At 46.7% G+C, this 20,874-nt stretch overlaps 1 protein-coding gene across 1 annotated transcript in view; it reads left to right on the plus strand.

The window, feature by feature from the left end:
* Positions 1-20,874, plus strand: part of COL23A1 (collagen type XXIII alpha 1 chain) — a 194,784-nt gene that overhangs the window by 142,584 nt on the left and 31,326 nt on the right. Inside the window, exons 4-5 of the mRNA XM_054217601.1 lie at positions 5,497-5,504; positions 9,362-9,388. Of these exons, the coding sequence (XP_054073576.1) occupies positions 5,497-5,504; positions 9,362-9,388 (35 nt within the window). The remainder of the gene's footprint in view (positions 1-5,496; positions 5,505-9,361; positions 9,389-20,874) is intronic.

The raw sequence follows: 20,874 nt of genomic DNA on the forward strand, positions 1-20,874 counted from the left end.
CACTTGCGAAAACGTGGGGGTGAACCATTATTGCTGCCTCCCGATTCCTCCGGAGAGCCGCTGAGGGCAGGCGGTGGGTCCCGCCGGGGCCCTGCCTCTGGTGCCTTGATATAGTTTATTTTGTTGTAGAGACGCGTAAATGCAACAAGTTTTTTTCCCTGCCCTGGGGAGGCAGCGGGGGCTGCGCTAAACCCCAGCCTTCCCTTGTGCTTCCCATCTCCGTCGGCAGCTCAAGCTTCCTGTGGTGGCATAGTTGTCCCTGCTGTCATCTCTTCCCTGACCTCAAACACGAAGACCAGGTATTTGCGGAGTGTTTCTGCTGCTGTCAGCCCAAGAAGTAATTAAGTCAAATGGCTCCATCCTACTCTTTTTTATTTCCCCCCGCCCCCCCCCCGGCTCCTGCTGTCATCTGGCCCAGTGGGCATTGCATCCATGGGGAACAGCACACATGTCCTGGAGCTAGTCACAGGGATGGAGTCACTGCAGTGATAGTCACCTGAGTGCTACCAGTGTGGAGGAGGTTACTTTTAGAAAGAAATTTATTCTGCTGTTGCTATCCTGAGGCCGGGAAATTCCCACCAGCAGCCTCCCTGGGGAGGTTGTCCTTCCCAATGTGGCCATGCCTGCACCCACTTCCACTTCAGCTCAAGCTCCATCCCATCCTGCCAGGACCAACGTGCAAGTCGCATCCTCCTCATTCCCACACACGAGTGTCAGGGGTTTCTTATGCAGCTGGAAAGCGAGTGCAGGCTTGAAGACCAACGTGCACCTGCCCATGGAAATGGCGTATAAAAAGAAAAACGCATTTTAATACAACCTGAGGTGGGATTTGCAGCCATCTCCGGGTGTGAGGTGGAAGGAAGGTTTTGCAGCCCTAGTCGTTGTGGTTGGTCCTGACAGCCAGCCTGCACGTCTCAGATACAGTTCCCTTTCCATGCCAAAGGCAAAACCATGTTTAATGTCATGTTAGCTTATTTTTTCAATGTGATATGTCCCACTGAGGACACAGTTCAACTGTTGTAGTGAGCGTTTGTGAAATAACATGCATTTTAGCAGGAGACCTGGGAGGTTTTGCTTCCCCTCTTGCTGCCAGCTGGTGCAGCGTGAGCGGGATGGGGTACGGCCGCGCAGCCCTCCCGGGGATTTACGTTTATTTTTGTAAAGATCGATCCATGCTGGGGTGTTCCTGAAGGATGGATGAATTGGATCCAGGATTTGGGAATTTAGTCAGGTTAAATATTGGTTCAAAGCTTCTGTACAACTAGATGGCGAGAGATGATGCTCATGTCTCTCTAAACGGCATGCTGCTTTCTTCTCCTGGGTTGACGATTGGTCCAAAAACTGATCTGAACCTCAAAATCCCACAAGAAAAAGGAGGAGAAAATACACCTGAAATGTGAAGTCTTGGAAGTCTCCGAGTAGGTCTCTGCTCTCCTCGTGTGAAGCAAGAGCTGATTCTGGACATAAACACCCAAAGCTGGTTGCTGCGGCGCTGCGTGTCGCCTTGTTGCATCAACTGTGCGCAGCTTCAGCAGAAGGGAATAAATGTTGGCCATTTTAGGCGCAAAATTGCCTTTACAGGTAGGCCTGGAAGGGCATTTCTTTTGATGAAGTGTTATTTTATTGGAAAATGTTGACTTGGCAAAATTGCTGTTTCTGGCAGTAAAAGTTTTGTTTACAAATTTTTTCCATTTCAAAAACACTTGTAGGGGAAATGTTTTGAAATTGTTGAAATGGGATGAAAGTCTTCTGCCCCGCTCCCCGTGACGTTTGGTTTCCAAATTTACATTACGCTACGACTGTTTCTTTAATTTCAACTTCTAACGAAGTTTTGATTCAAAGTATTATTTATTTTTTTTTTCTTACAGCTATTCTGTTTACAGAAATGGCCTGATTTGGAACAGGGAAGAATCTAAAGCTCTTTTTAAGGAACAAAAGCAAAGCAATTTCTATGCAGGGAAATGTTATTTCTCTCCCAGCCCCACATGTACTTAAACCCCATATTTACACATTAAGACCCTTTCAAACTCCTTGGCCATGTGATTGTGTGGACAAGTGTAAACATACAGTTGTTGTTATTCAGTAAGCACGTGTGTGCGTGCGTGTGGGTGAATCATGCAGAACTTTGTATTTATTCAGGGATTCTCGTTGCTCGCTGTATTTCTCATGGTGCGTTGCACGCATATACACTTGTACCTGAGGACTGCTTTGGCTCCTACTGAACTTTAGGAAAAATCTAATCTGTCCCAATTTTGCTCTCAATAAGGAGCCTCTCTGCTAGGAGACCGTATTCCCCATGTGCACCAGCGCTGAGGCACGAATAGGAATTATTGAGGTGACAACAAGCAGTGACAAGTATTCTTTTTCAGGCTGATGTAGAGCTGACCTCAGCAACTTCTTAAGACTGTAGCAGTTGTCCTCCTTCCTTATTGCCCATGACTTAGCATCCTGGACTAATAACCGTGTGTGTATGTGTATACATATTGTGTGTGTATAAATACACATACGTATATTTTTATATAGATATTTTTGTATATGTATGGGTTTTAAATTGTCTTTTTTTTTTTTTTTTACATCTTCAGGTGGCCACAGATGTGTGTGTGCTACCTTGGGGATGGGTCCTTTGCCCATTGAGGGTAGCAGCAAAGTCCCCTCCGACTCTTCCCGGGCTGTTGGAAAGGTCTGGCTGGCTTTGTTTCCCCCGCCTGGCAGTGTGATCTCCTGTGGCGGCAGGAAAGCTTAGACGATAAATGATTTCTAGATTAAACAGAAATGGTAGATTCTCCCAAAACTTCCGAGCTGCAAAAATACTTGGAAATAAATGACTGTGACCTGTCACTTCCCGTATGCTTGTGTACAGCTGGGGACAATACCATCATGACCTGCTAGGTCTCTGGATATACAAAATAACATTGATGTTAGTTGATCAGGAAATCTGGGTCACTTATTTTTAATGAGTTTCTGTTTTCGCCTCCCACTAGCACCACGGTTCATGTTCTTAAGGAACCTTTTGGTGTTTCCAAGTATCTCCATGCCCTTGGGTACGAGGTGTTCACTCCCAGCAGTAACGAATGCTGCAGATCATGGAAAAGCATGGCAGGTTTCCGGTCTCTATAGCAAATCAACCCAAGACCAAAACCCGTGCATTTGCGTGCTATTTTGTCTTCCTCCTCTTCCTTCTGAAATAGGCCCCCAAGTTAATTTGTTATGGAGTTTAAATACGCTGTTTCCAGCTTTCATTCGTTATAATAAGAATTTCCAACAGGTTTCAGTCTTCCTTTTGCGCTCTCAAACTGATTCTCACTAGTCAAAATTATTAACAGTAAATTTTGGTAGATCTCTCTGAAAAGAGTGTGTCTCTTGTGCAATGTGCCCACATTGAGGAGATGGCTGGGTGGGGGGCAGCCCCTTGGCACACAATTAACTTTCGTATTTATTGTTAGCTTCCACAGGAAACAAGCGTCTTGTGGCGAGGCTTTAAAAAAAAAAAAAACATTCAGCAAGCCAGAAAGTTACGTTGTTCTTAGAAGAAAAGATCAGTTCCGTAGGTTTAACTTTATGCCTTAATGAAGATTTACCCGGCCCCATTTGGCGAGCAGCACAGCTAAAGACCAGTGTAACTCCGCTGATGCGGATGGAGAGCATCCCACGGGGCGTATCCTGGCCCCCCCATCAAACTTTGATTCCCATATTTGAGAGGAAAGCATTTTTCAAAGAGCGCTCGCCTGCATGTGTTGGGAGAAAACAGTAGCTGAGAAAAGGAAAAAGGCAACAAATTCCAAGGAGATTATAATTGGTATATGATTGAAATCCCATATTAAAATAATTTCCTGACTGCTTCTTAGTCGAGACTTGGTTTTGACTTTTCTACAAAAGGCCTTTTGTGGCTAGCTTGGCGTAAGTGAGTTAATAAATCAGGTTTATGATTCTCAGTTAATAAATTGGCTTAGAGCCATTGACTTCTGTATTCATAAGAAATTAAACCAAGGAAAGCGAACTAAGAGCCTGTGTGAATTTTAGCACTAAAGAAAATAGGCTTCTGGGCCTGGAGGGGAGATTGGGAGGTTGTCTCCTCCCCTCCAGGCCGGCCGGGCGCCTGGCTGCAGCAGTGTACGGAGCTGACCGCGTTACAGCTGACGAACGCAGGTTAACGGGCTAATTCTTGGCGGCAGGCGCTGCCTGTCATTGTTGGCTTTCAGTCCTCGTTCTCAGGCTTTTCTTGGGTTTTGTTATTCGACTTTTCAATGTTTTAATTTTTAAGCACGTTTTTAAAACCTTGAAAATGTATTAGCTTGAAATACGCTTCTTGTTTTATATTATTGAATGATATAAGGTCATAGAATCATTGAATAGTTCAGGTTAGAAGAGACCTTAAAGATCATTCAGTTCCAGCCCCCTGCCACGGGAAGGGACACCTCCCGCTAGACCAGGTTACTCAAAGCTGATGAACCAAGCTGTTTGTTTGGTTTTTTTCCTCCATTTTAATTTTTCCCACATTTTTTTCTTTTTTTAATTGTGATTAGTTTCTGGTTTTGATCAGGCAGGAAATGAAGCATGAAGCAGCCGTGAACAGAGAGCTATAGGCTGCCCTGCGAACGGGAGTGAAACGTGGATTGCATTAGGTTATAGGGGCTCAGTGCTCACCTCCGCCTAGCACTAGCCTGGGCGAGTGGTGGGAAAGCTGCAGAAATCGGTGTTGCAGGTGGCAGAGACCCCTGCGCCCAGGGGAATGTAGGAGGACTTTTTTCCTACTGCCGTTAATCACAGCTTCAGACTGCGACACTGGTACCCAAAGCCTATTGGAGATGCGATGGGTTTTCCCCTGGATCTAAGGCTCTGAGCACAGCAAAACCCTGGAGCAGGGGCCGCATGGAGGTGACACAGGACTGTGGGGTTGTGTGACATCTTTTGAGGTCGGGGGGAATGGGGACCGAATGACAGCGATGCTTGGGACCTGTGGCAGCTCTAGCAACATCCTTGCTAGGTGCCTCCAACACTGCACTTGCTCCTTTGGCTTTTGCCGGTACCTCTCCAGCTCCTCCTGCACAACGTGAAGAAAAATAAACTCTGTGGTGAAAAATGCACTTTTTGCTCATGAAAATCCAGCTAGGTCTGTCTGCTTTTTGCTGGTGATGCTCCGCGCTTGCAGGTGATGCCCCAGGCTCTGAACGCGGGCGATGCCTCACGATGTGCCCTGGTGCCTGGGGTCTCACGGGGGGAGAGGGAACAGAGTCACGCTGGGGCAAGGGTGGGACAAGGGTGGCTTTACGACATCCTGTAAGTGCTGCCGTGCCAGCAGCACGGGTGAGGTGGTCCCATAACAGGAGGGTGTGGATGGTGTCAAGTGTATCTGGAAAAGTCATCGCATCAGAATTGAACTGAAAAGTACTGAATCATTCTGAGTTTGGTTCCTGCTACGTGCTGTTTTATCAGATTATACTTTTTCTTTGTAAGTGAGTGACTTTTGTTTTTCTTTGTTTTTCTTTTGTTTTCCAGGCCCTGCAGTAAGTATCGTGGATTTTACTGTTGGATCAACAAAGTTAAGGCTTCCCCTTCCCCCCCTCCCCTGCCTTTTGGTGTTGTTGCAAAAGCACAGCATTTTTTGGTAGAGGTGTGTCTGGAAGCAAAATTGGTACCAGATGCTGTTGTATTTTTTTTTTTTTCAGGATTGTAGACAAATAGAAAGGGGAACAAAAGTTTTAAAATGTTTAACTTGCTGCCCTGAGGGACTTCCAGTAATTTTAAACCCAGAAAACATTCAGTAAAAAAGTGTTTCCCTTTAAAGAGTTCTTTAGTCCGCTTCCCTTTAGCAGAAAGACTGCCGTACTAATATTTTAATGTTTTAGTGGATTTTTTTAGTTCTAAAACTCTGTCTTGCTTTTCTTATCTGTTGTGTTTCCATCATTTAATACGGGTTTGGTAGCCTCACAAGGGGGGCTGGAGGGAAAGCTGTAGCTTGCTTGCTTCTCTCTTTGAAGTCTTGGGGACAATAACAAGCATTCCTACCAACGCAACTAGAAAATTTATGGGGAATTTGTCGTTTGAAGGGGCAATAGTTGAAAATGTGTCAGCTCCTCCTTCCAAACGTTCAGATGTGCCTTTGGCTGTGCCACCACCATGTCCAAATCTGATGGGTCTCCCGCTGGTTTTGGAGCAAGAAGACAGCATTTCATTTGTGCCCTCCAAGTTGCTGAGGGTTTGTTAAAAAAAGAAATTACGGGTATGAGGTGCTTCTGGTTTTCTACCTTTCTTCCCCCGGAGGAGGACAGGCGCAGGCTGTTTGCAGCCACGTGTTTCCTTCTCCATCGTTGCACTAACAGAGACGTTTCTTCATGTCATTCTCTTCCTTTAGAGCCTCACTGGGTTGAAAAGGGATCATTTCAGGAGACATAAATTTGTTAACTATTCCTGAGCTAATTAATTTCTAGTTCTTTATATCTGTTTAAAAGCCAAAGGGTGACAAGGAAATGCACGTGGAGCGTGGGGGCTGTCACAGTGCTGTGGCTTTGGTTCTCCTGAGATCAACAGCGCCGCCTGTGGCTTTAGTTAATGGCGTTTACCCTTTGAATTTTTGCTTCTATTTCAAGTTCATTTTTTTGATGTAAAGACCGAAGAGGAGTTTGAGCAAAATTATTATTTGGCTAAGTTTTGAATGAGCAAATCAGGAAAACGTAAGACTTAACCGCTTTGGCTTAACCATTCTTAGAGGAAGTCTGAATGCGTTTACTCTAAAAGTTGTGCCCAGCATTAGCAATAACTCCAAGGCTCTGGCTTGAGAATTGCAAACAAATTAATTTTTCCTGTTAGCTTGCATTCGGAAATGTCGATAAGTTAATTTTCACGTAAATAGTCTGTAACTAAAAACTGCAACACAGCCTCTCCAACCCACACAATAAAAGTGACTCCGTGGGTTTTTGAACTATTAGTGACTCGGGCAGCGGCTGCGGGAGCACCGTTGGGAGGTGGGTTCCCGCCTGCCTGGCCCGGAGCTCGATGCTGCAGCACGGCTGGTCCCCGGCTTCGCCAAACCCCGCAGCAGGGTCTCGTCACGGGTGAGATGCTGAGGCCGAGGGGAGCATCCGCTGAGGCTGAGCGCAGGCGAGTGCGGCTGGGAGCCCTTTTGGGTGCGAGACCTTGTCCCCGCAGGGCTTCTGCCATTTCATGCAATTTGGCCTACTTGTTTTTAAAAAATAAATAAATGAAAAAAAATTCTTGCTCAATGGCAAGAAACGTTCTTGCTCAATGATAAATGAAGAGGATACTACCTATTTAAAACTCCACATATACATCTTCTCAGGGATGTTTTCCTCTTGATTCAAGTCTTTTGGCTTACTTAAAATGGATTTATTTAACCATTTCCTCTCTGCTCCTGCTCAGAGGCTGTTATCAGCCCACACGCAGCCGCCTGGGTTACGCTTCCTCACGTGTGCTGTCTGCTCACTTTTATTGTATGCGATTTGACATAGGCAACATATGGTGCACTATTAATTTTTCTTTGTCTCTAGTTGGTTTCATTTCCTGGTTCCCACGGCACTATTGAATTGCAAACGGAGCACAGGGGAGATTTAACACAAACAAGACCGTTTTTTTTTTCTTTCGCTCCCTTTGCCCTTCTCCTGGTTTAGTTCGTTTAAAAAAAAAAAATCCTGCATTTTTAGCATAAGTAGCATTTGCCAGAGACTTCTTTAAACATAATATATAATAAAAGTCCTAGAACCCACAGAACCACAATATTATTTTATTTCAACAGGACTGTATTTAACTCTATTAGTTTCTTCTGTTTCTTGATTTTGGCCATAAGGAATCGATTACATCTTCTATGTACAGCATCGCACTCTGCTAAAACTGTATCCTCAATTCTGTTGTTCCCTAGTAGCAGTTGTTCTGGTATTTTATTTTTTGGCTGTCATAAGCTAGTTGTGTATATGAAATTATTAGGATTTGTGGTACAGGATTTGTGGCTGTTGGATGATTGATCGTCCTGTCTGTGAGGAAGGGGTATTCTGCTCAGATGTGCTATAAAACCTCTGTTTCGGAGGGTATTAAAATCACATGCTGGGTAGGAAATTTCTACAATTGAAGGATAGGCTTACCACAGACTGTAATTAAACATTTATAGTCTCAGATATTAACCAACACTTTATGTATTAGCATGCTGGCTGGGGAACTCACCAGCGAGCGAGGGCTGGGAGTTACAAGTGTTTCCTATTTATCAGTGTGTGCTCCAGTGCCATACATCTCCATAAAAATCTCACTGTACACTTTATCCTAAGACTGTAATTTGTTAAATCGGTGGTTGTTGAAGTCAATGTTGTTTCTGGATGAATCAATAGGGCTGCAGGAGGCATTGAAAGCTGCAGGGACACTTAGCAAAAGGAAGAACCCCTATACGTGGTACGAAGGGGGCTGCCAGAGCTATCTCATGCCGTAAGAAATGTATGAATCTGGCTGTATATCCGCAGCACGCTGACATAACCTATGTTTATGGTAGCAGATGACATTGCTGTACCAGACGCACGCTTTACTGCCTACTTGTGTACCAGCTAATACTTAACAGCTCCTTCCCGGGAATCTGCCTTACGTCTGGCTCACAGCAGGCTCTGCTGTAGCTCACGGCATGTTTAACGGCAGCTCGAGCTGTAAACGCCTTTGGGACCCCCCCACCCCACCTCGAGGAGAGCAGAAAAGGTGAAATACCCTGAATGGGTTGTGTTTGATTCCGCTGATCTTGCAGGTGTTATTAGCAACTTAAGTGAAGGTCTTTCCCCTGTAACATCAACTCTTCTTGCCGCTTCATTGCACAACCAAAGCAAAGCTTAGAGGTGAGCTGGGAGAGCTGTATTTTGTGGGGAAATTAACGCATCTAAGATGGGGAAACCTTTAGACGGATTCACCTTTACTGAATCGGGTGCTGGAATTAGGAGTTTGAAGGTCAGCGGTTGCTCTTGGGCAGATGATCTGTCTCCCTGCAGCCTCCCCGGCCTCTCCAGGTACCCAGGGGTTCCTGTCCCTCTTGGTACCCATGTCCTGGGGTGGGCTTACAGCCGAGATCTGGTGTGCATCACACACATCTGCGGCTTCAGGGGTGATAGGGACTGGGCACAGGCAGCAGGAATGGGTGTGAGTTGGCAAAAGCCTTGGTAAGTAGCTAAAGGGAAGCAGGAGATCAAAATCTGGGCTAAATATGCCATAGGGGTGACCTTTCTGGTAGGAAAATTGTGCTGAGAGGTTTCTCTGGAGAGAGTTCAGTCCTGGGGTCAGCTGGGGAGCCGATGGCCCCATCTCCTGCCTGCTGCTGTGTGTTGTTGTGCTGCTTCGGGTGCATTGACTGACTTTTATCTCACTTGTTCCCCCACCACAGGGGCAGTCAGGACGCGATGGTTACCCGGTAACTCTGCTATTCCTTTTATTTTTATTCTTATTCTCTTCTAATCTGCACTCCGTGGTCTTTTCCATCTTTTCCATGACACTTGGTTTTCTTTGCCTGTCTTGGTCTCCTTTTTTTTTTTTCCCTTCTTCCTTCCCATCAGTGATAGCTTTTGACAGATTTAGCCCTAAAACTTAGGAGCCTGTGCAATATTCTCCATTAATGTTTATAGGAATGAAATAGAACCATAGAACAGTTTGGGTTGGAAGGAACCTTTAAAGGCCATCAAGTCTAACCTTCCTGCAACAAGCAGGGACATCTTGAACTAGATCAGGTTGCTCAGAGCCCCCTCCAACCTGACCTGGAATGTTTCCAGGGATGGGGTATCTGTCACCTCTCTGGTGGTAGATGATCAAGCCCTTAAATACTTGAGCCCCTTTCGTCACACTCTGGCCTAAGAGTTCACTGGACTGCAAAGGCAGTGAAGGCTTTGGGGTTTGTTCCACTTACAGCTGTAGGTGGCCAAATTTGGGGACATTGGTGAAAGAGCTTCAGGTGTTGAGATAGGTCCTCATTTGCCCATCTCCAAACATTTTTCCCTGGGACAGAAGTGTCCTGCAGAGCCTGTCAGCAAGCAGAGATTTTGCGGAGGCTCAGAAGCGTAATTGGGCATGTGCTGCCCTTCCCATGCCCATGGGCGCCACTGAAATGTCTCTGTGTTAGAGGGAGGTGTCTTCTGGGGCAGAAATAAAGCTGATCGTCTGGGCCGTTACAGGCTCTGAGCTGCTTTCTGCAGGAGGAGAGAGACCTTGTTCTGGCCAGGTCCCAGGCTGCAGCCTGGTGGCTGGCTCCCCGGGTCCCCTTTATGCACTCGGACAGCCATGGTGCTCTGGCTCCGAGGGGCTCGATGGCTCATCAGGGAGTGACTCCCGTCCCTGCACTCAGTGTAATGGGTTGGTAAAAATCACTGTGTAGATCCTCCATGTTCACAGCCCCGTTCCAGCTCTGCTCCTGCTTTTTGAATGGATGCAGCAAGTCCTGCACCGCCTGATGCTCTGGAAGGGGCTTCTTGGCTGTTTGCCCTGCTGTTCCATTTATAAGGTAAAGAAAAGTAGTTAGCCTTCTTCCTGTGGTTGATGTGTCGTCCCCCCCTTTTTTTTTCCCCTCATTGTGTACTGAAGGAGTGCGTTAGGAAAACTCACTCCTTGTCTGTGCCACCTTGTGCCCTGGCCTGGTTCCCCCTGAATGCCCATAAACCACAGAAACATCTATTGAATTTTCTGTGTGTGATGGACTTGGGAGCTCAAGGGAGGAGGATTGGAAGGGAAATACTAGAGCTGTCTTCATTTTTCATTTCCCCTGGGCCCCTGTGAACCTCCCTGGGGAAGACAGCAGCATTTCCCCAGTGGCACCAGCCCCAGAAGGGAAGAGGTGTGAGATTGGGGTAATTTTGCAGAACAAGCCTGTGCTGCTGTTGCATCCGTAAGGGTGGGAGAAGGCTGCGAGCCAGCGGGGCTGCTGATTTCCAGGGGAAGGAGGGCCGGGGCGGCACAGTGCGGTGGTTTGTCTCCCTCAGGCGGTACCTGAAGAGTTTGATTTATTCGAAATTAAGGTGGGAGACTTTATTCCAATTGAACTCTTTAAAGGCAGCTTTAAGGGTGGCTTTCTGCTCTTGAGGGATGTGACTAACCACTTTGGGAGTAGCAGTGCCCGTGGCAGGTTTACACTCTTCTTCTGTGTGGGTTTTAGTTGCAGACCTCTGAAAAATGAAAATGCTGGAAGGAAATAGTGACTTTTCCCTCAGATGGAGCATCCCCCCAGCCTGTCCTGGTGGGCAGCCCCAGCACCGTGTCCATCCCACTCCTTGTGGGGGATTTTGGTGCTGCTCCAGCTCTCCAGGATGGTGTTGGGGACTGGCGGTGACCTCCGGCTCTGCTGCCACAGCTGCACTAGGAAAATGGCATTAATGTCGCTGAAAGGTTCCCCCCCCAGGACCCGCAGTGCAGGCGAGCTGTGTGGCTGGTCTTTTTCCTGACTTTGCAAAACTGGCTGAGCCAAACCCAGCAAATGCTGAATTACCGCATCCACGTGGCCGAGGCTACACTAATTAGCTTTATCTAATAATAAGGTGACAATAATTGCATTTCTAAAGTAACGTGTGTGCCTGAAGAAGGAGAAAACTAAACGTAAAGCAGGCTCAAGAGTCTTATTCTGCAGAAGCCTATGGATGCGGTTTGTTACATCCAGTTGCATAGTCAAATTGATTTAATTATTTAGTTCCCTTCAGGGTGATCAAATAATCTCCAAGCTGTTTCAGGAGGTAGATGTGGTGCAAATGCAGAAGTAACAACTGGATATTAAACGGTGTTTGGTGTCAGAGATAGGTCTGGTAACATGTGCATCTCTTGGCTAGCAGGGCTTTGAGTTTATTTGTGAGCTGCCGATGTATAACTGAGCTGCAGGCAGTGGAAGCTTTAAAGGGATGAGTGAACCAGAGCTCTGGAGTCGGGGCCCAAACAGAAAACAGCTTTTATAAGATGCTTTCAGTATTTTTATAGTTAACATCTTAAGGGGAGGGGTTTGTGCCCTACAATAAAACTTTACAGCAGACACAGTTTCTTCTTTATGAAGTTCTATAGGTTCATTATTATTTTTTTAAACCACAGAGAGGATTTAGTTTCTATTTTTAGGACTATGGCATATCCTGCTAATGTTACGGTAACAGCTACGAAGAGTGTTGGGTTTTGTTGCTTTTCAGGTCTTGTTTGACTTAGTTTTGACATCTCGAACGTGAATAACAGCATATACCTTGGCCTGAATTTCGGCATAGGTTCCTATGGGCTGCATGGGGTCTGTCTTCTCTCCCCTTTCCCCAGTAACTTTTGAACTTGGCCCATTTCAGCCAAATTTGGCAGAAGGACAAAGACTGTGCAGATAATTAGTTTAATGTGAACTTTTGATATCAAGGGCAGGTTAGGGGAAAAAGAGTCTTTTTGATATCCGTGGTGAGGCATGAGCTCACGCTGCCATACACACGCCTCTGCAGTATCAGCTGCCTCAGAGGTTGCCTTAAGTTTGTCCTTTCTGAGATTTTCTGTTTCTTTTTTTAATTGCAGTGCTGGGGAGGCTTTTAAAATGTTTTTGACCCCCCAGGTCAATAATCTAATCCATTTTGGGGGTTTTCTAACAGAGGAGGAAAGCTGATGTCGGAAGGGTGAAACTTGCACTGCCAGATTTGTAACTGCATTTAATAACGAAATTGCAAGATAAAAACTCTCCCCTGCCGGTAACCCAGGTACACACGGTGGAAATTGCATTCAGCCCAGGTCGGGCAGAGGTGACTCCCATGGGCTCTCCCAGACCCCCGTGGCTGGTGAGCAAGGCAGAAGCCCATGACTCACTGTGCTTCTCGCTTTAGCTGCCGAGGGAACTGGCTCGTGGGGGGCAGAAGGGTCTCTGAGAGCTGATTTAAGAGCCGTTGTATTCATTATCATTCAGGTTCCGTAGGGGCTTGAATGTGGATTGTGTGTTTGTGCTCTCTGGAGAGCTGAGGGCAGAGAAGGGCAGAAGATCTATTTACTATCTAAAATACCTGCAATCTTTTCATTTTTTCCTTATCTTGGCTGTGCAATTTGCACATAGTAATGGTGGCAGCGATCATCATAAGCTCCTGGGTTTTGGGGTGCAAATCTGCTTAGTCTGAGAGCCTGCCTTGCACCTCCTGAGCTTGCAAGAATGCAAATGAAGGCACCAGGGAGCAGTGAGGTTTTTACTCTTTTTTGATGCCAAACCACTAATCTTTGGAAATCCTTTTTAGAGAAAATTACCTAAAACAACTTCTGGGGAGAAGCAGAGCGCTCTACACCAAAGGTGAAGGAGAACCAGCAGGTCACTTTTCTCGTCTGATCTCTGTGTGGTCCTTCTTGCCAGGACACCATGATGTTCCTCTGGGTCTTTGTGCTGGTGGTGATGGGCTGGAGTAACACACCAGGTGTGTAGTGGATGGTGTCCTGGGGTGATCTTGGCAGCGTTGGTGGCTGAAATCTACAGGATAAATAATTCCTTTATACAGAAATCCCAGAATAATTGGTAATTACAGATTGATTACAGAGCTCTTGATTTGTTAGAGATGCAGTGATGTCTAAGTAAAAAACAAAAACCCCACAGTTACAAAAATGCTGCAAAATGAACAGTTCAGGAGAGAAAATGACCGTTTTCTAGACAAGGTCCTGAGCAACCTGGTCTACCTTTGGTTAGCCCTGCCTGGTGGTATCGCTGTTCCTGCAGCTCAGTGACCTGCCTGGTGGCTATGGGTATGGTGGTGGTGGAGCTCCGGTTGTCCTCTCTCTGGGCTTTGCGCAGGTCCAAGTGCGTGCCGAGGTCTCCCTGCTGCCATGGAGGGCGTTGCTGCAGGAGGGCCACCAGCCACTGCTGGTTTAACTGCATTGTTTCGCTCTGGTGCTTCCCCTCACCAGCTTTTCTAAAGAGAAGACAGCAGCCTTTAGATCAGATTGATGAGGAAGACTTGGATGACACCTTTAGCCTTTGCCGAAAGACCTCCCGGCCCATCCCCAAACAGAAGCGCAGCCCCGAAGTTTGAGCTTGGTTTTGCATGAGGGCACGCTGGAGCAGAGGAGAAGCAGATGTGCGGCCACTGCGCCAATGGAAATGTGTTTCTCGTTGGGTAGGACCAGGCACTGGGGCTGGGATCCCTTGGGACTTGTCCCGAGCTGCGTTCTCCACCACAAGGAGCATCTGGGCTGCGAAGTTCTTCCCCTCGGCTTGATGTGCTGTCAGTGCATCAGCGTGTCGGGGGGCATTTGCCCTCGTAAAGCTGGAGGGGAGCAGAGGGGTTGGCCGTGCAGAGGGCGGAGGCGGCGGGGCTTTCGGCTGCTTACGTTAGTTAGCAGGGCGGGCAGCTGCATCTGGGCAGGAGGAAAACAGAAAATGAGGAGCAGATGGAAGAGACAAACTGCGAGTAGACTTTTTGCAGCTGACCTTTCAGTGCAGGCAGATCTTCCCATTATGTAGCTGTTTAGCGGAGTCAATTAATGGATAGAGGGGAGAAGCAATGGTCGGGTGGTGCTTTTAGCAGCCTTGCCCCTGTCCCTTTCCCTGCCCCACACGGGGATGGTTTTATACTTGCCTTCAAACTACTCAGCTGTCCTCCTACATATTTTTCCTCTTTTCCAAAGAGATGCTGCGTTTGTGGTTCACCAGAACCCGTTCACTTCCCTCCTCCCATCTACCGGAGAGGCCTTTTGAAGCCAAAGTCCCTGTTTCTTGAGAGTTTCATCTGCTTCTGCTACTCATCCCTTCCTAAAATTGGTCTCTGCTATGCTGCTACGTGACATCCCGAATGGAGGGTTGTCAATTCAAGTGGGAAGAAACCAAAAGAATGGAGCTGATTAATGAGGGGAATTACTTCATGTGCATGTCTTCATTAATAAAAAGCAGAGCAGGGAAGAGACTTTGCAGAAAAAAATATGATATGAAACAGAGTTGTCCCCTATTTTATAAATTTTCCCTAGTATATTAGCATCTATTTTTACTTGAGCAGTGTTATTCATTTCATTCCTCCAGCATATAATGTTTGCCTTCTGAATTTTGTAAATCACTCATGTGTTGCCTGAAAGAGCCCAGGCATCGTCCTGCCTGTCTCTTAATGGTGGGAACTCTTTGGGAAGACAGGGAGAAAAGGGCTTCAAGTTCTGTCTGCTTAGAAGTAATACAGCTTGTTACTCGAAGTTACTCAATATTGAGTGGTATCATCCTTTTCTACTGACAGGTAACTACACCACTGTAATCAATTAATGGACTTGTAGTAAAGGAGAGATACAACACAGGGGTTACTCAATGCTGGCACAGCTTTTGGGGAATAATTGCTCAGTCAAAATTGAAATACTCTTGTACAGGCTATTTTCATGTATTTAAAGTCCACCTCACGCTAAGGAGCTGTTAGAGCTAAGCAGCTCAGCATCTTCAGAAACTTTATTTTGGGAGCCCTGCAGTGAGCTAATATCTTCCTTTGGCTACAGCATTGTAAATCCAGAGTTATCCACAGTCAGCTGTAATGCGTATAGCCGGAAATCAACTTGTAAGGATGAGAGACTCTGTTTTTAATTAATTTTCAAGACGTAAAGTGAAGCCAAATGTGGGGTTTTTTTTCCTGAGCTGACGTCTGGGAGAGGGGCTGGAGGAGCACATGCAGGAGGGAAGTTGGTTCCTTGACTTGCGAGATACCAGTGCAATGGAGCAGGGTCACAGGAGCTTTGGTGGCAGCTCTAGACCTTGGCCATAACCAGCAGGGTTTGGGGTTTTCTCCCCAATTTTTTCTCCCCAGCAATTAAGAATCTCAGTTAGTGTAGATAACAAGGGAAAGCCTGTGCAAGATTTTTGTGTGTGACCCATAAATGTATTATGAATGCAGACAGGCTGATGTGTGAGAAATGAGGAACACGTGCCCAAGCCTGTTCCTGGTGGCAGTTCCTCCATCCCATTGTGGTCCCTCAGAGTTTACCAGAAAGCTCCAAGATATGTACTTAGCCAGGCGTCTTGGAAATGGCGACACCAGAAAACCAGATGTGACATTAATAAACTGCTTTTACAGGAGAACTGTAGAAGTAACTTGGAATTGGACTGCCTGATGACTTGGTGAGTTGCCTCCATCTATGCAATTATCTCCAGGCCCTGCTTGGGCACGCTCCGGGTGCACTCTGGGAGAGTTGCAGAAGGAGCTGCGCGTTGTTTGAGATTGCTCCGTGCCCAAACCAGAGCGACAAGCGGTGGTTTAACTCCTCAGGAGGGCTGCCAGAAATCCTAAGTGAGGGATGGGAGACCACGCTACGTGGTCAGATCTCTTGGGCTGTAGGGAAGAGCGTGTGGATCTCAGACTTTTACTGTTTTTTCACAGTAGGCAGATGCTTTCCGGACCCTGGGTGGTAGCTCATGCACAGACACGGAGTGCCTGTACATAGCATGGGTGTTTTGGTTGGTTGTGCATGCACAGGATTTACAAAAAAAAAAAAAAAATCATATTTAACATCTGGCATTGCTAGACTTAGATATTTTTAAATACTGTCATGTGATCGGCCTCCATCCCCAAAATGAAGGCTTTTGTTGGTAAGCTGGCTATTTGGTTTTCTCAGCTAGGTTCATCAAGGTCATAACCGTCATTTAGGGTTTGGTCCTGTGTTTGTTCTCTTGAGTATCTTTATTAATAAATATTCAGACTTCAAGGAGCGTCTCCTGTGAATGAAGTCCTTCGCACACATACTTGTCCCAGTAAGAGTCCAAAAGACAGAAGTAACAATTATTCATTTTACAAGGCAAACTTTGTAGTTCTAGTCTTTTTCATTTTATTTTAATATCAGTTTTGTGGCCAATTCACGTAATTATCTGCCTAGAGGGGAAAACCTCTTTAATCAGGGAAAGCAGATCCAGCGTATTTTCCTGCTACGTCCGTTTACTGGCTCTCTGATGTGGAGACAACAACGATTTTGTAAAGACCAGCTCTTCGTGGCAGCAGTTTATTTTTCTTTTGATTTAGAGGTAATTCTTCCACAGGGAAAATAAAAAATTGTCTTATATCCCACCCAGTAGAGGAATTGCAGATGCATTTGTTTATCTTCTGTACTTCCAGTGTTTCTGGCCAAGGAGAGGAGAGGGCCTGGTGAAGGAGCTGACAAAAATGGCCAGGAGAACTTTTCTGCAGAGGCAGATGTCTGATACAGGACATGCGCGGCTTTTCGGGTGATGACTTGGACCCAGCTGCTCGCCTTATCCCAAGCTGGCTCACGCAGGGGGAGAGGTTTGGTGGTGAGGATGGGTGGTGGAAAAGGTCCTTCACCACCCAATGCCTGGTTGAAGCATCTTGTGCGGCTTTTCCTCTGGTTCCCCGTGTTGGGTGCGAGTGCAGCTGGTGCATCTGCATCTCGGTTTCCAGTGCGTTCAGGCACAGCCGTGTGGTACGGAGGCTTGGTTTGCAGGCAGAGGAAAACTGAGAAAAAACAAGAAGTTTGCTCATTAACCGCAAAAGAGAGGTAATCTAAACAGCAGCTGTCAGCCAGGGGTGGCACTGGTGGGGCGAGAATATAAAAGCAGTAAGAGGCTGGAAGTGTTTGCTTGAAACGTCGCTATTCCTCCAAAACAATTGCTTACCAACTTCAAAACTGCATCCCCACCACAGAAGCCGTCTCCTCTCTCATAGTTGGACATTAAATAAAAAATATCCAAAACCCAATTGGGCACCAAATGCTTGAAACAAGCAGTTGCACAGAACACATGGAACTCATTTAAGCCTCAGAATTTTGGGGGAAGTCAGGGGACTCTTTCTTCCATAAAAGCACTTTGTTGTTTTGGAAGGAAACTGGTGCAATGTGATGCACAGATGAGCGAGCTCTTGCTTCTGAAATGGTGCTGAGCAGTAGATAAGCTGAACTGACATGCTGGGGCAGTGCTTGCAGCAGTTGGCTGCGGTGATTCCTTCCCTTCCCCTTAGAATCATAGAATGTGTTGGGTTGGAAGGGACCTCTAAAGGCCATCTAGTCCAACCCCCCTGCAGTGAGCAGGGACATCTTCAACTAGATCAGGTTGCTCAGAGCCTCATCAAGCCTGGCCTGGAATGTCTCCAGGGTTGGGGCCTCCACCACCTCTCCGGGCAACCTGGGCTGTCTCACCACCCTCATTGTAAAGAACTTCTTCCTCATGTCTAACCTAAACCTGCCCTGCTCTAGTTTAAAACCATTGCTCCTTGTCCTATTGTTAAGTGCCCTTGCCAACAGCCTCTCCCCAGCTTTCCTGTAGGCCCCCTTCAGGTACTGGAAGGCCGCTATAAGGTCTCCCCAGAGCCTTCTCTTCTCCAGGCTGAACAACCCTAACTCTCTCAGCCTGTCTTTATAGGAGAGGGGATCCAGCCCTCTGATCATCCTCGTGGCCTTCCTCTGGACCCACTCCGACGGGTCCATGTCCTTCTTCTGTTGAGGGCTCCAGAGCTGGACATAGTACTCCCTTGCATCAGGAGAAGCAAACAAACCGGCTCTGGTTTGGCATTTCTTTGAGTTTTGTCTGAGTAACCTTGCTCGCAAACCCAAGAGGTGTCCCCTGCAGCTCCAGACCAGCATTTACTTTCCACCCCTTTGGACCAGTCGGTGTTCGATTTGCTTCCAGGTTTTTTTCTTGAGCATCTTGGAGAAGACATCCCGTAAAACAAGGAGGGAGCTCTGTGAACAGATGGAAGGAGGCACATCTTGTGTTTAAGGAAATGGAGAAAATGTGCCTTATTTCCACTGTGAAGCCCTGAAGAACATGGTTGGCATATCTGGGAGAGACATTGGGAACCCAAGTGCTCTGGTGAGCCCGTACTGATGATGCCAAGGAGGGACTGAACAGTGGGCAGAGCCCAGTGCTGCCCCATAAACATTCTCAGGATAGGGTTTGGGTGGGTTTTTTTCCTCATTTTTTTTGTGTTGCTTTTGTTTACTAAGGATTTCAGAAACCCTTGCAATTGTTCGTGCCCTGTGCTGGGCCCTCGTCACAGTGGCTGGCAGTGCGTGGCCGCCGGATGCCCTGCGTGGACCAGCCCAGCCTCCGAGGGGGCTGCTCCCTTGCAGAGCCCCGCAGTCTGGTTTGCATTATGGGTGAAGTTTTTAGCAAATTATTGCTCCTTTCTGCTCCGTTTCCATCAAAGAATGGGCTGAGGCCGCCCAGCAGTCTGAGGACAGTTTTTTTTTTTTTTTTTTTTTTTTGGAATAGAGCACGGATTTGTGGTTGGTTTTTGGGTTGGTTTGTTAACACATGCTCGGCCCTTATCAGGCTGTGGCTCTGCATCGTTAGCCTGATGCCTCTGTTGGGGGGTTTATTGCTGTGAGCTTGGGCCGTGGGACACGGTTCCACCACAAGAAAGGTTTCAGAAGGGCTTTTTTGGGGGGTTGGTGATGCTGAGCCCCACCAGATGCTGTGGGCACCACTTAAGTGCTTTTTTTGGAAAGAAATTAGGAAGAGGGGTGAGAGCTGCCAGAGCGAGGGGGCTCTGCTGACAAGGGGGGATCAGCTTGCCCTGCTACCTGGAGCAGCCCCCTTGGGATCCCCCCCCAAAACTGGGGTCAGATGTTACAGGAAGGGCTGCAGGTTGCAGGCAAATGGATTTTGGGGAACTCCTAATTGCCCTTCCCTGTAAAATAAAATAGGGTTTTCTAGCAGAAGGAGGAGAGCCTGGCTCTGAGGCCATGCAGGACGGCGGCAGCAAATGCAAGAGAGGAGGGAAAGAGCCAAACTAGAAGATGGTTTCCCATTAAACTCTCAAAAAACCTCAGTAGCAGTGAATTGTGCCCCAAAATATTGTACCCCCAGCTCTCTCCAGACGTGGGGTAACACACACGTATAGGCAGAAGCAGCTGTGCCTGGGTTTCAGAGTCCTCTTGCACCTGGTGCTGTACCACGTGTAGGGTTTTGTCTATGGAGGGAAGTTGAATGAAAATGCTGGTGCCTCCTGCTGTGCCTTAACTCCAGAGCTCTCCCAAATGGGGGCTGCCACCGCGAGGAGCAATTTCTCTTACCTGCTGCTCTCATGGTAAATGTGCTAGTGAAGCCTGATGTTTAAAGCAGTTTTTGATCCAGGAATACAACTTAATGGCTAAATAAATAGTTACCTTTTAATTCTATGACATCTGGCCCACCTTCTTGGAGAAGACTGTAAATCAGCTGATGTTGGTGTGCAGAAAGCTGTGCTCTCGGTGCCTTGCTGCCCACCTCGGGTAGGGTGTAGGTGCCATCCAGGCTCTTTTGCGGTGGCAGCAGCCCTGGGGAGGGTAGAGCAGCCCCCGGGCTACCTGCCACCTGCCCTGCCGGAGGGGCTGCTGTTTGCAAAAAGGTATTGGCTAAATCACCAGGGTTGGATGTATTTAAAACTGAAGTCACGCAAAACTGGGACCTTACTGAATGGCATGTGTAAATGGTTTCCTTGTTAAATCTGGCAAAAGGGTATTTATCAGGACTCACTTTAGAGCTCTGCACTTTTTAGTGGTTTTGAAAATAAGGGGGAAAAAAAAAAAGGTATTTTATTGATTTACACAGAAAATATGTTTAAAAGACCTGTATCCCTTGTGGGGCAGCCAAGCTAGTTAAGCTTCCGTCTTTTCAAATACTCTTTGCTTCCATTTTTTAAACAAATGTGTGTGGAATAACAAGTGTAAATTATTTTCCAAATTAAAACAATTAGTCTTACAAATATTTAAAGTCATGCCTCATCAACATTGCTGGTTTGTGCTTCTAAGAGAATTGCAGAAGACATTTGCTTTTAAAAAATGAAGAAAAACCTGTCACCTAGTAATGAAAAACTAGCTTTTGGGTAATAGAATCATGGACCAAAGGGGAATTTGTGTTGGACAATACCAAAATAGCTTTTTTCAAAGAAACAGAGAAAATTATTAGCAAAGGATTGCTAATAATCGTGTTCATGCTGAAAAAATATTATTTATTTATTTATAAGTGCAGGGCTGTTCCCCTGT

The sequence above is a fragment of the Rissa tridactyla genome, chromosome 11, assembly GCF_028500815.1.
Source record: "Rissa tridactyla isolate bRisTri1 chromosome 11, bRisTri1.patW.cur.20221130, whole genome shotgun sequence".
In the NCBI taxonomy this organism is placed as follows: domain Eukaryota; kingdom Metazoa; phylum Chordata; class Aves; order Charadriiformes; family Laridae; genus Rissa; species Rissa tridactyla.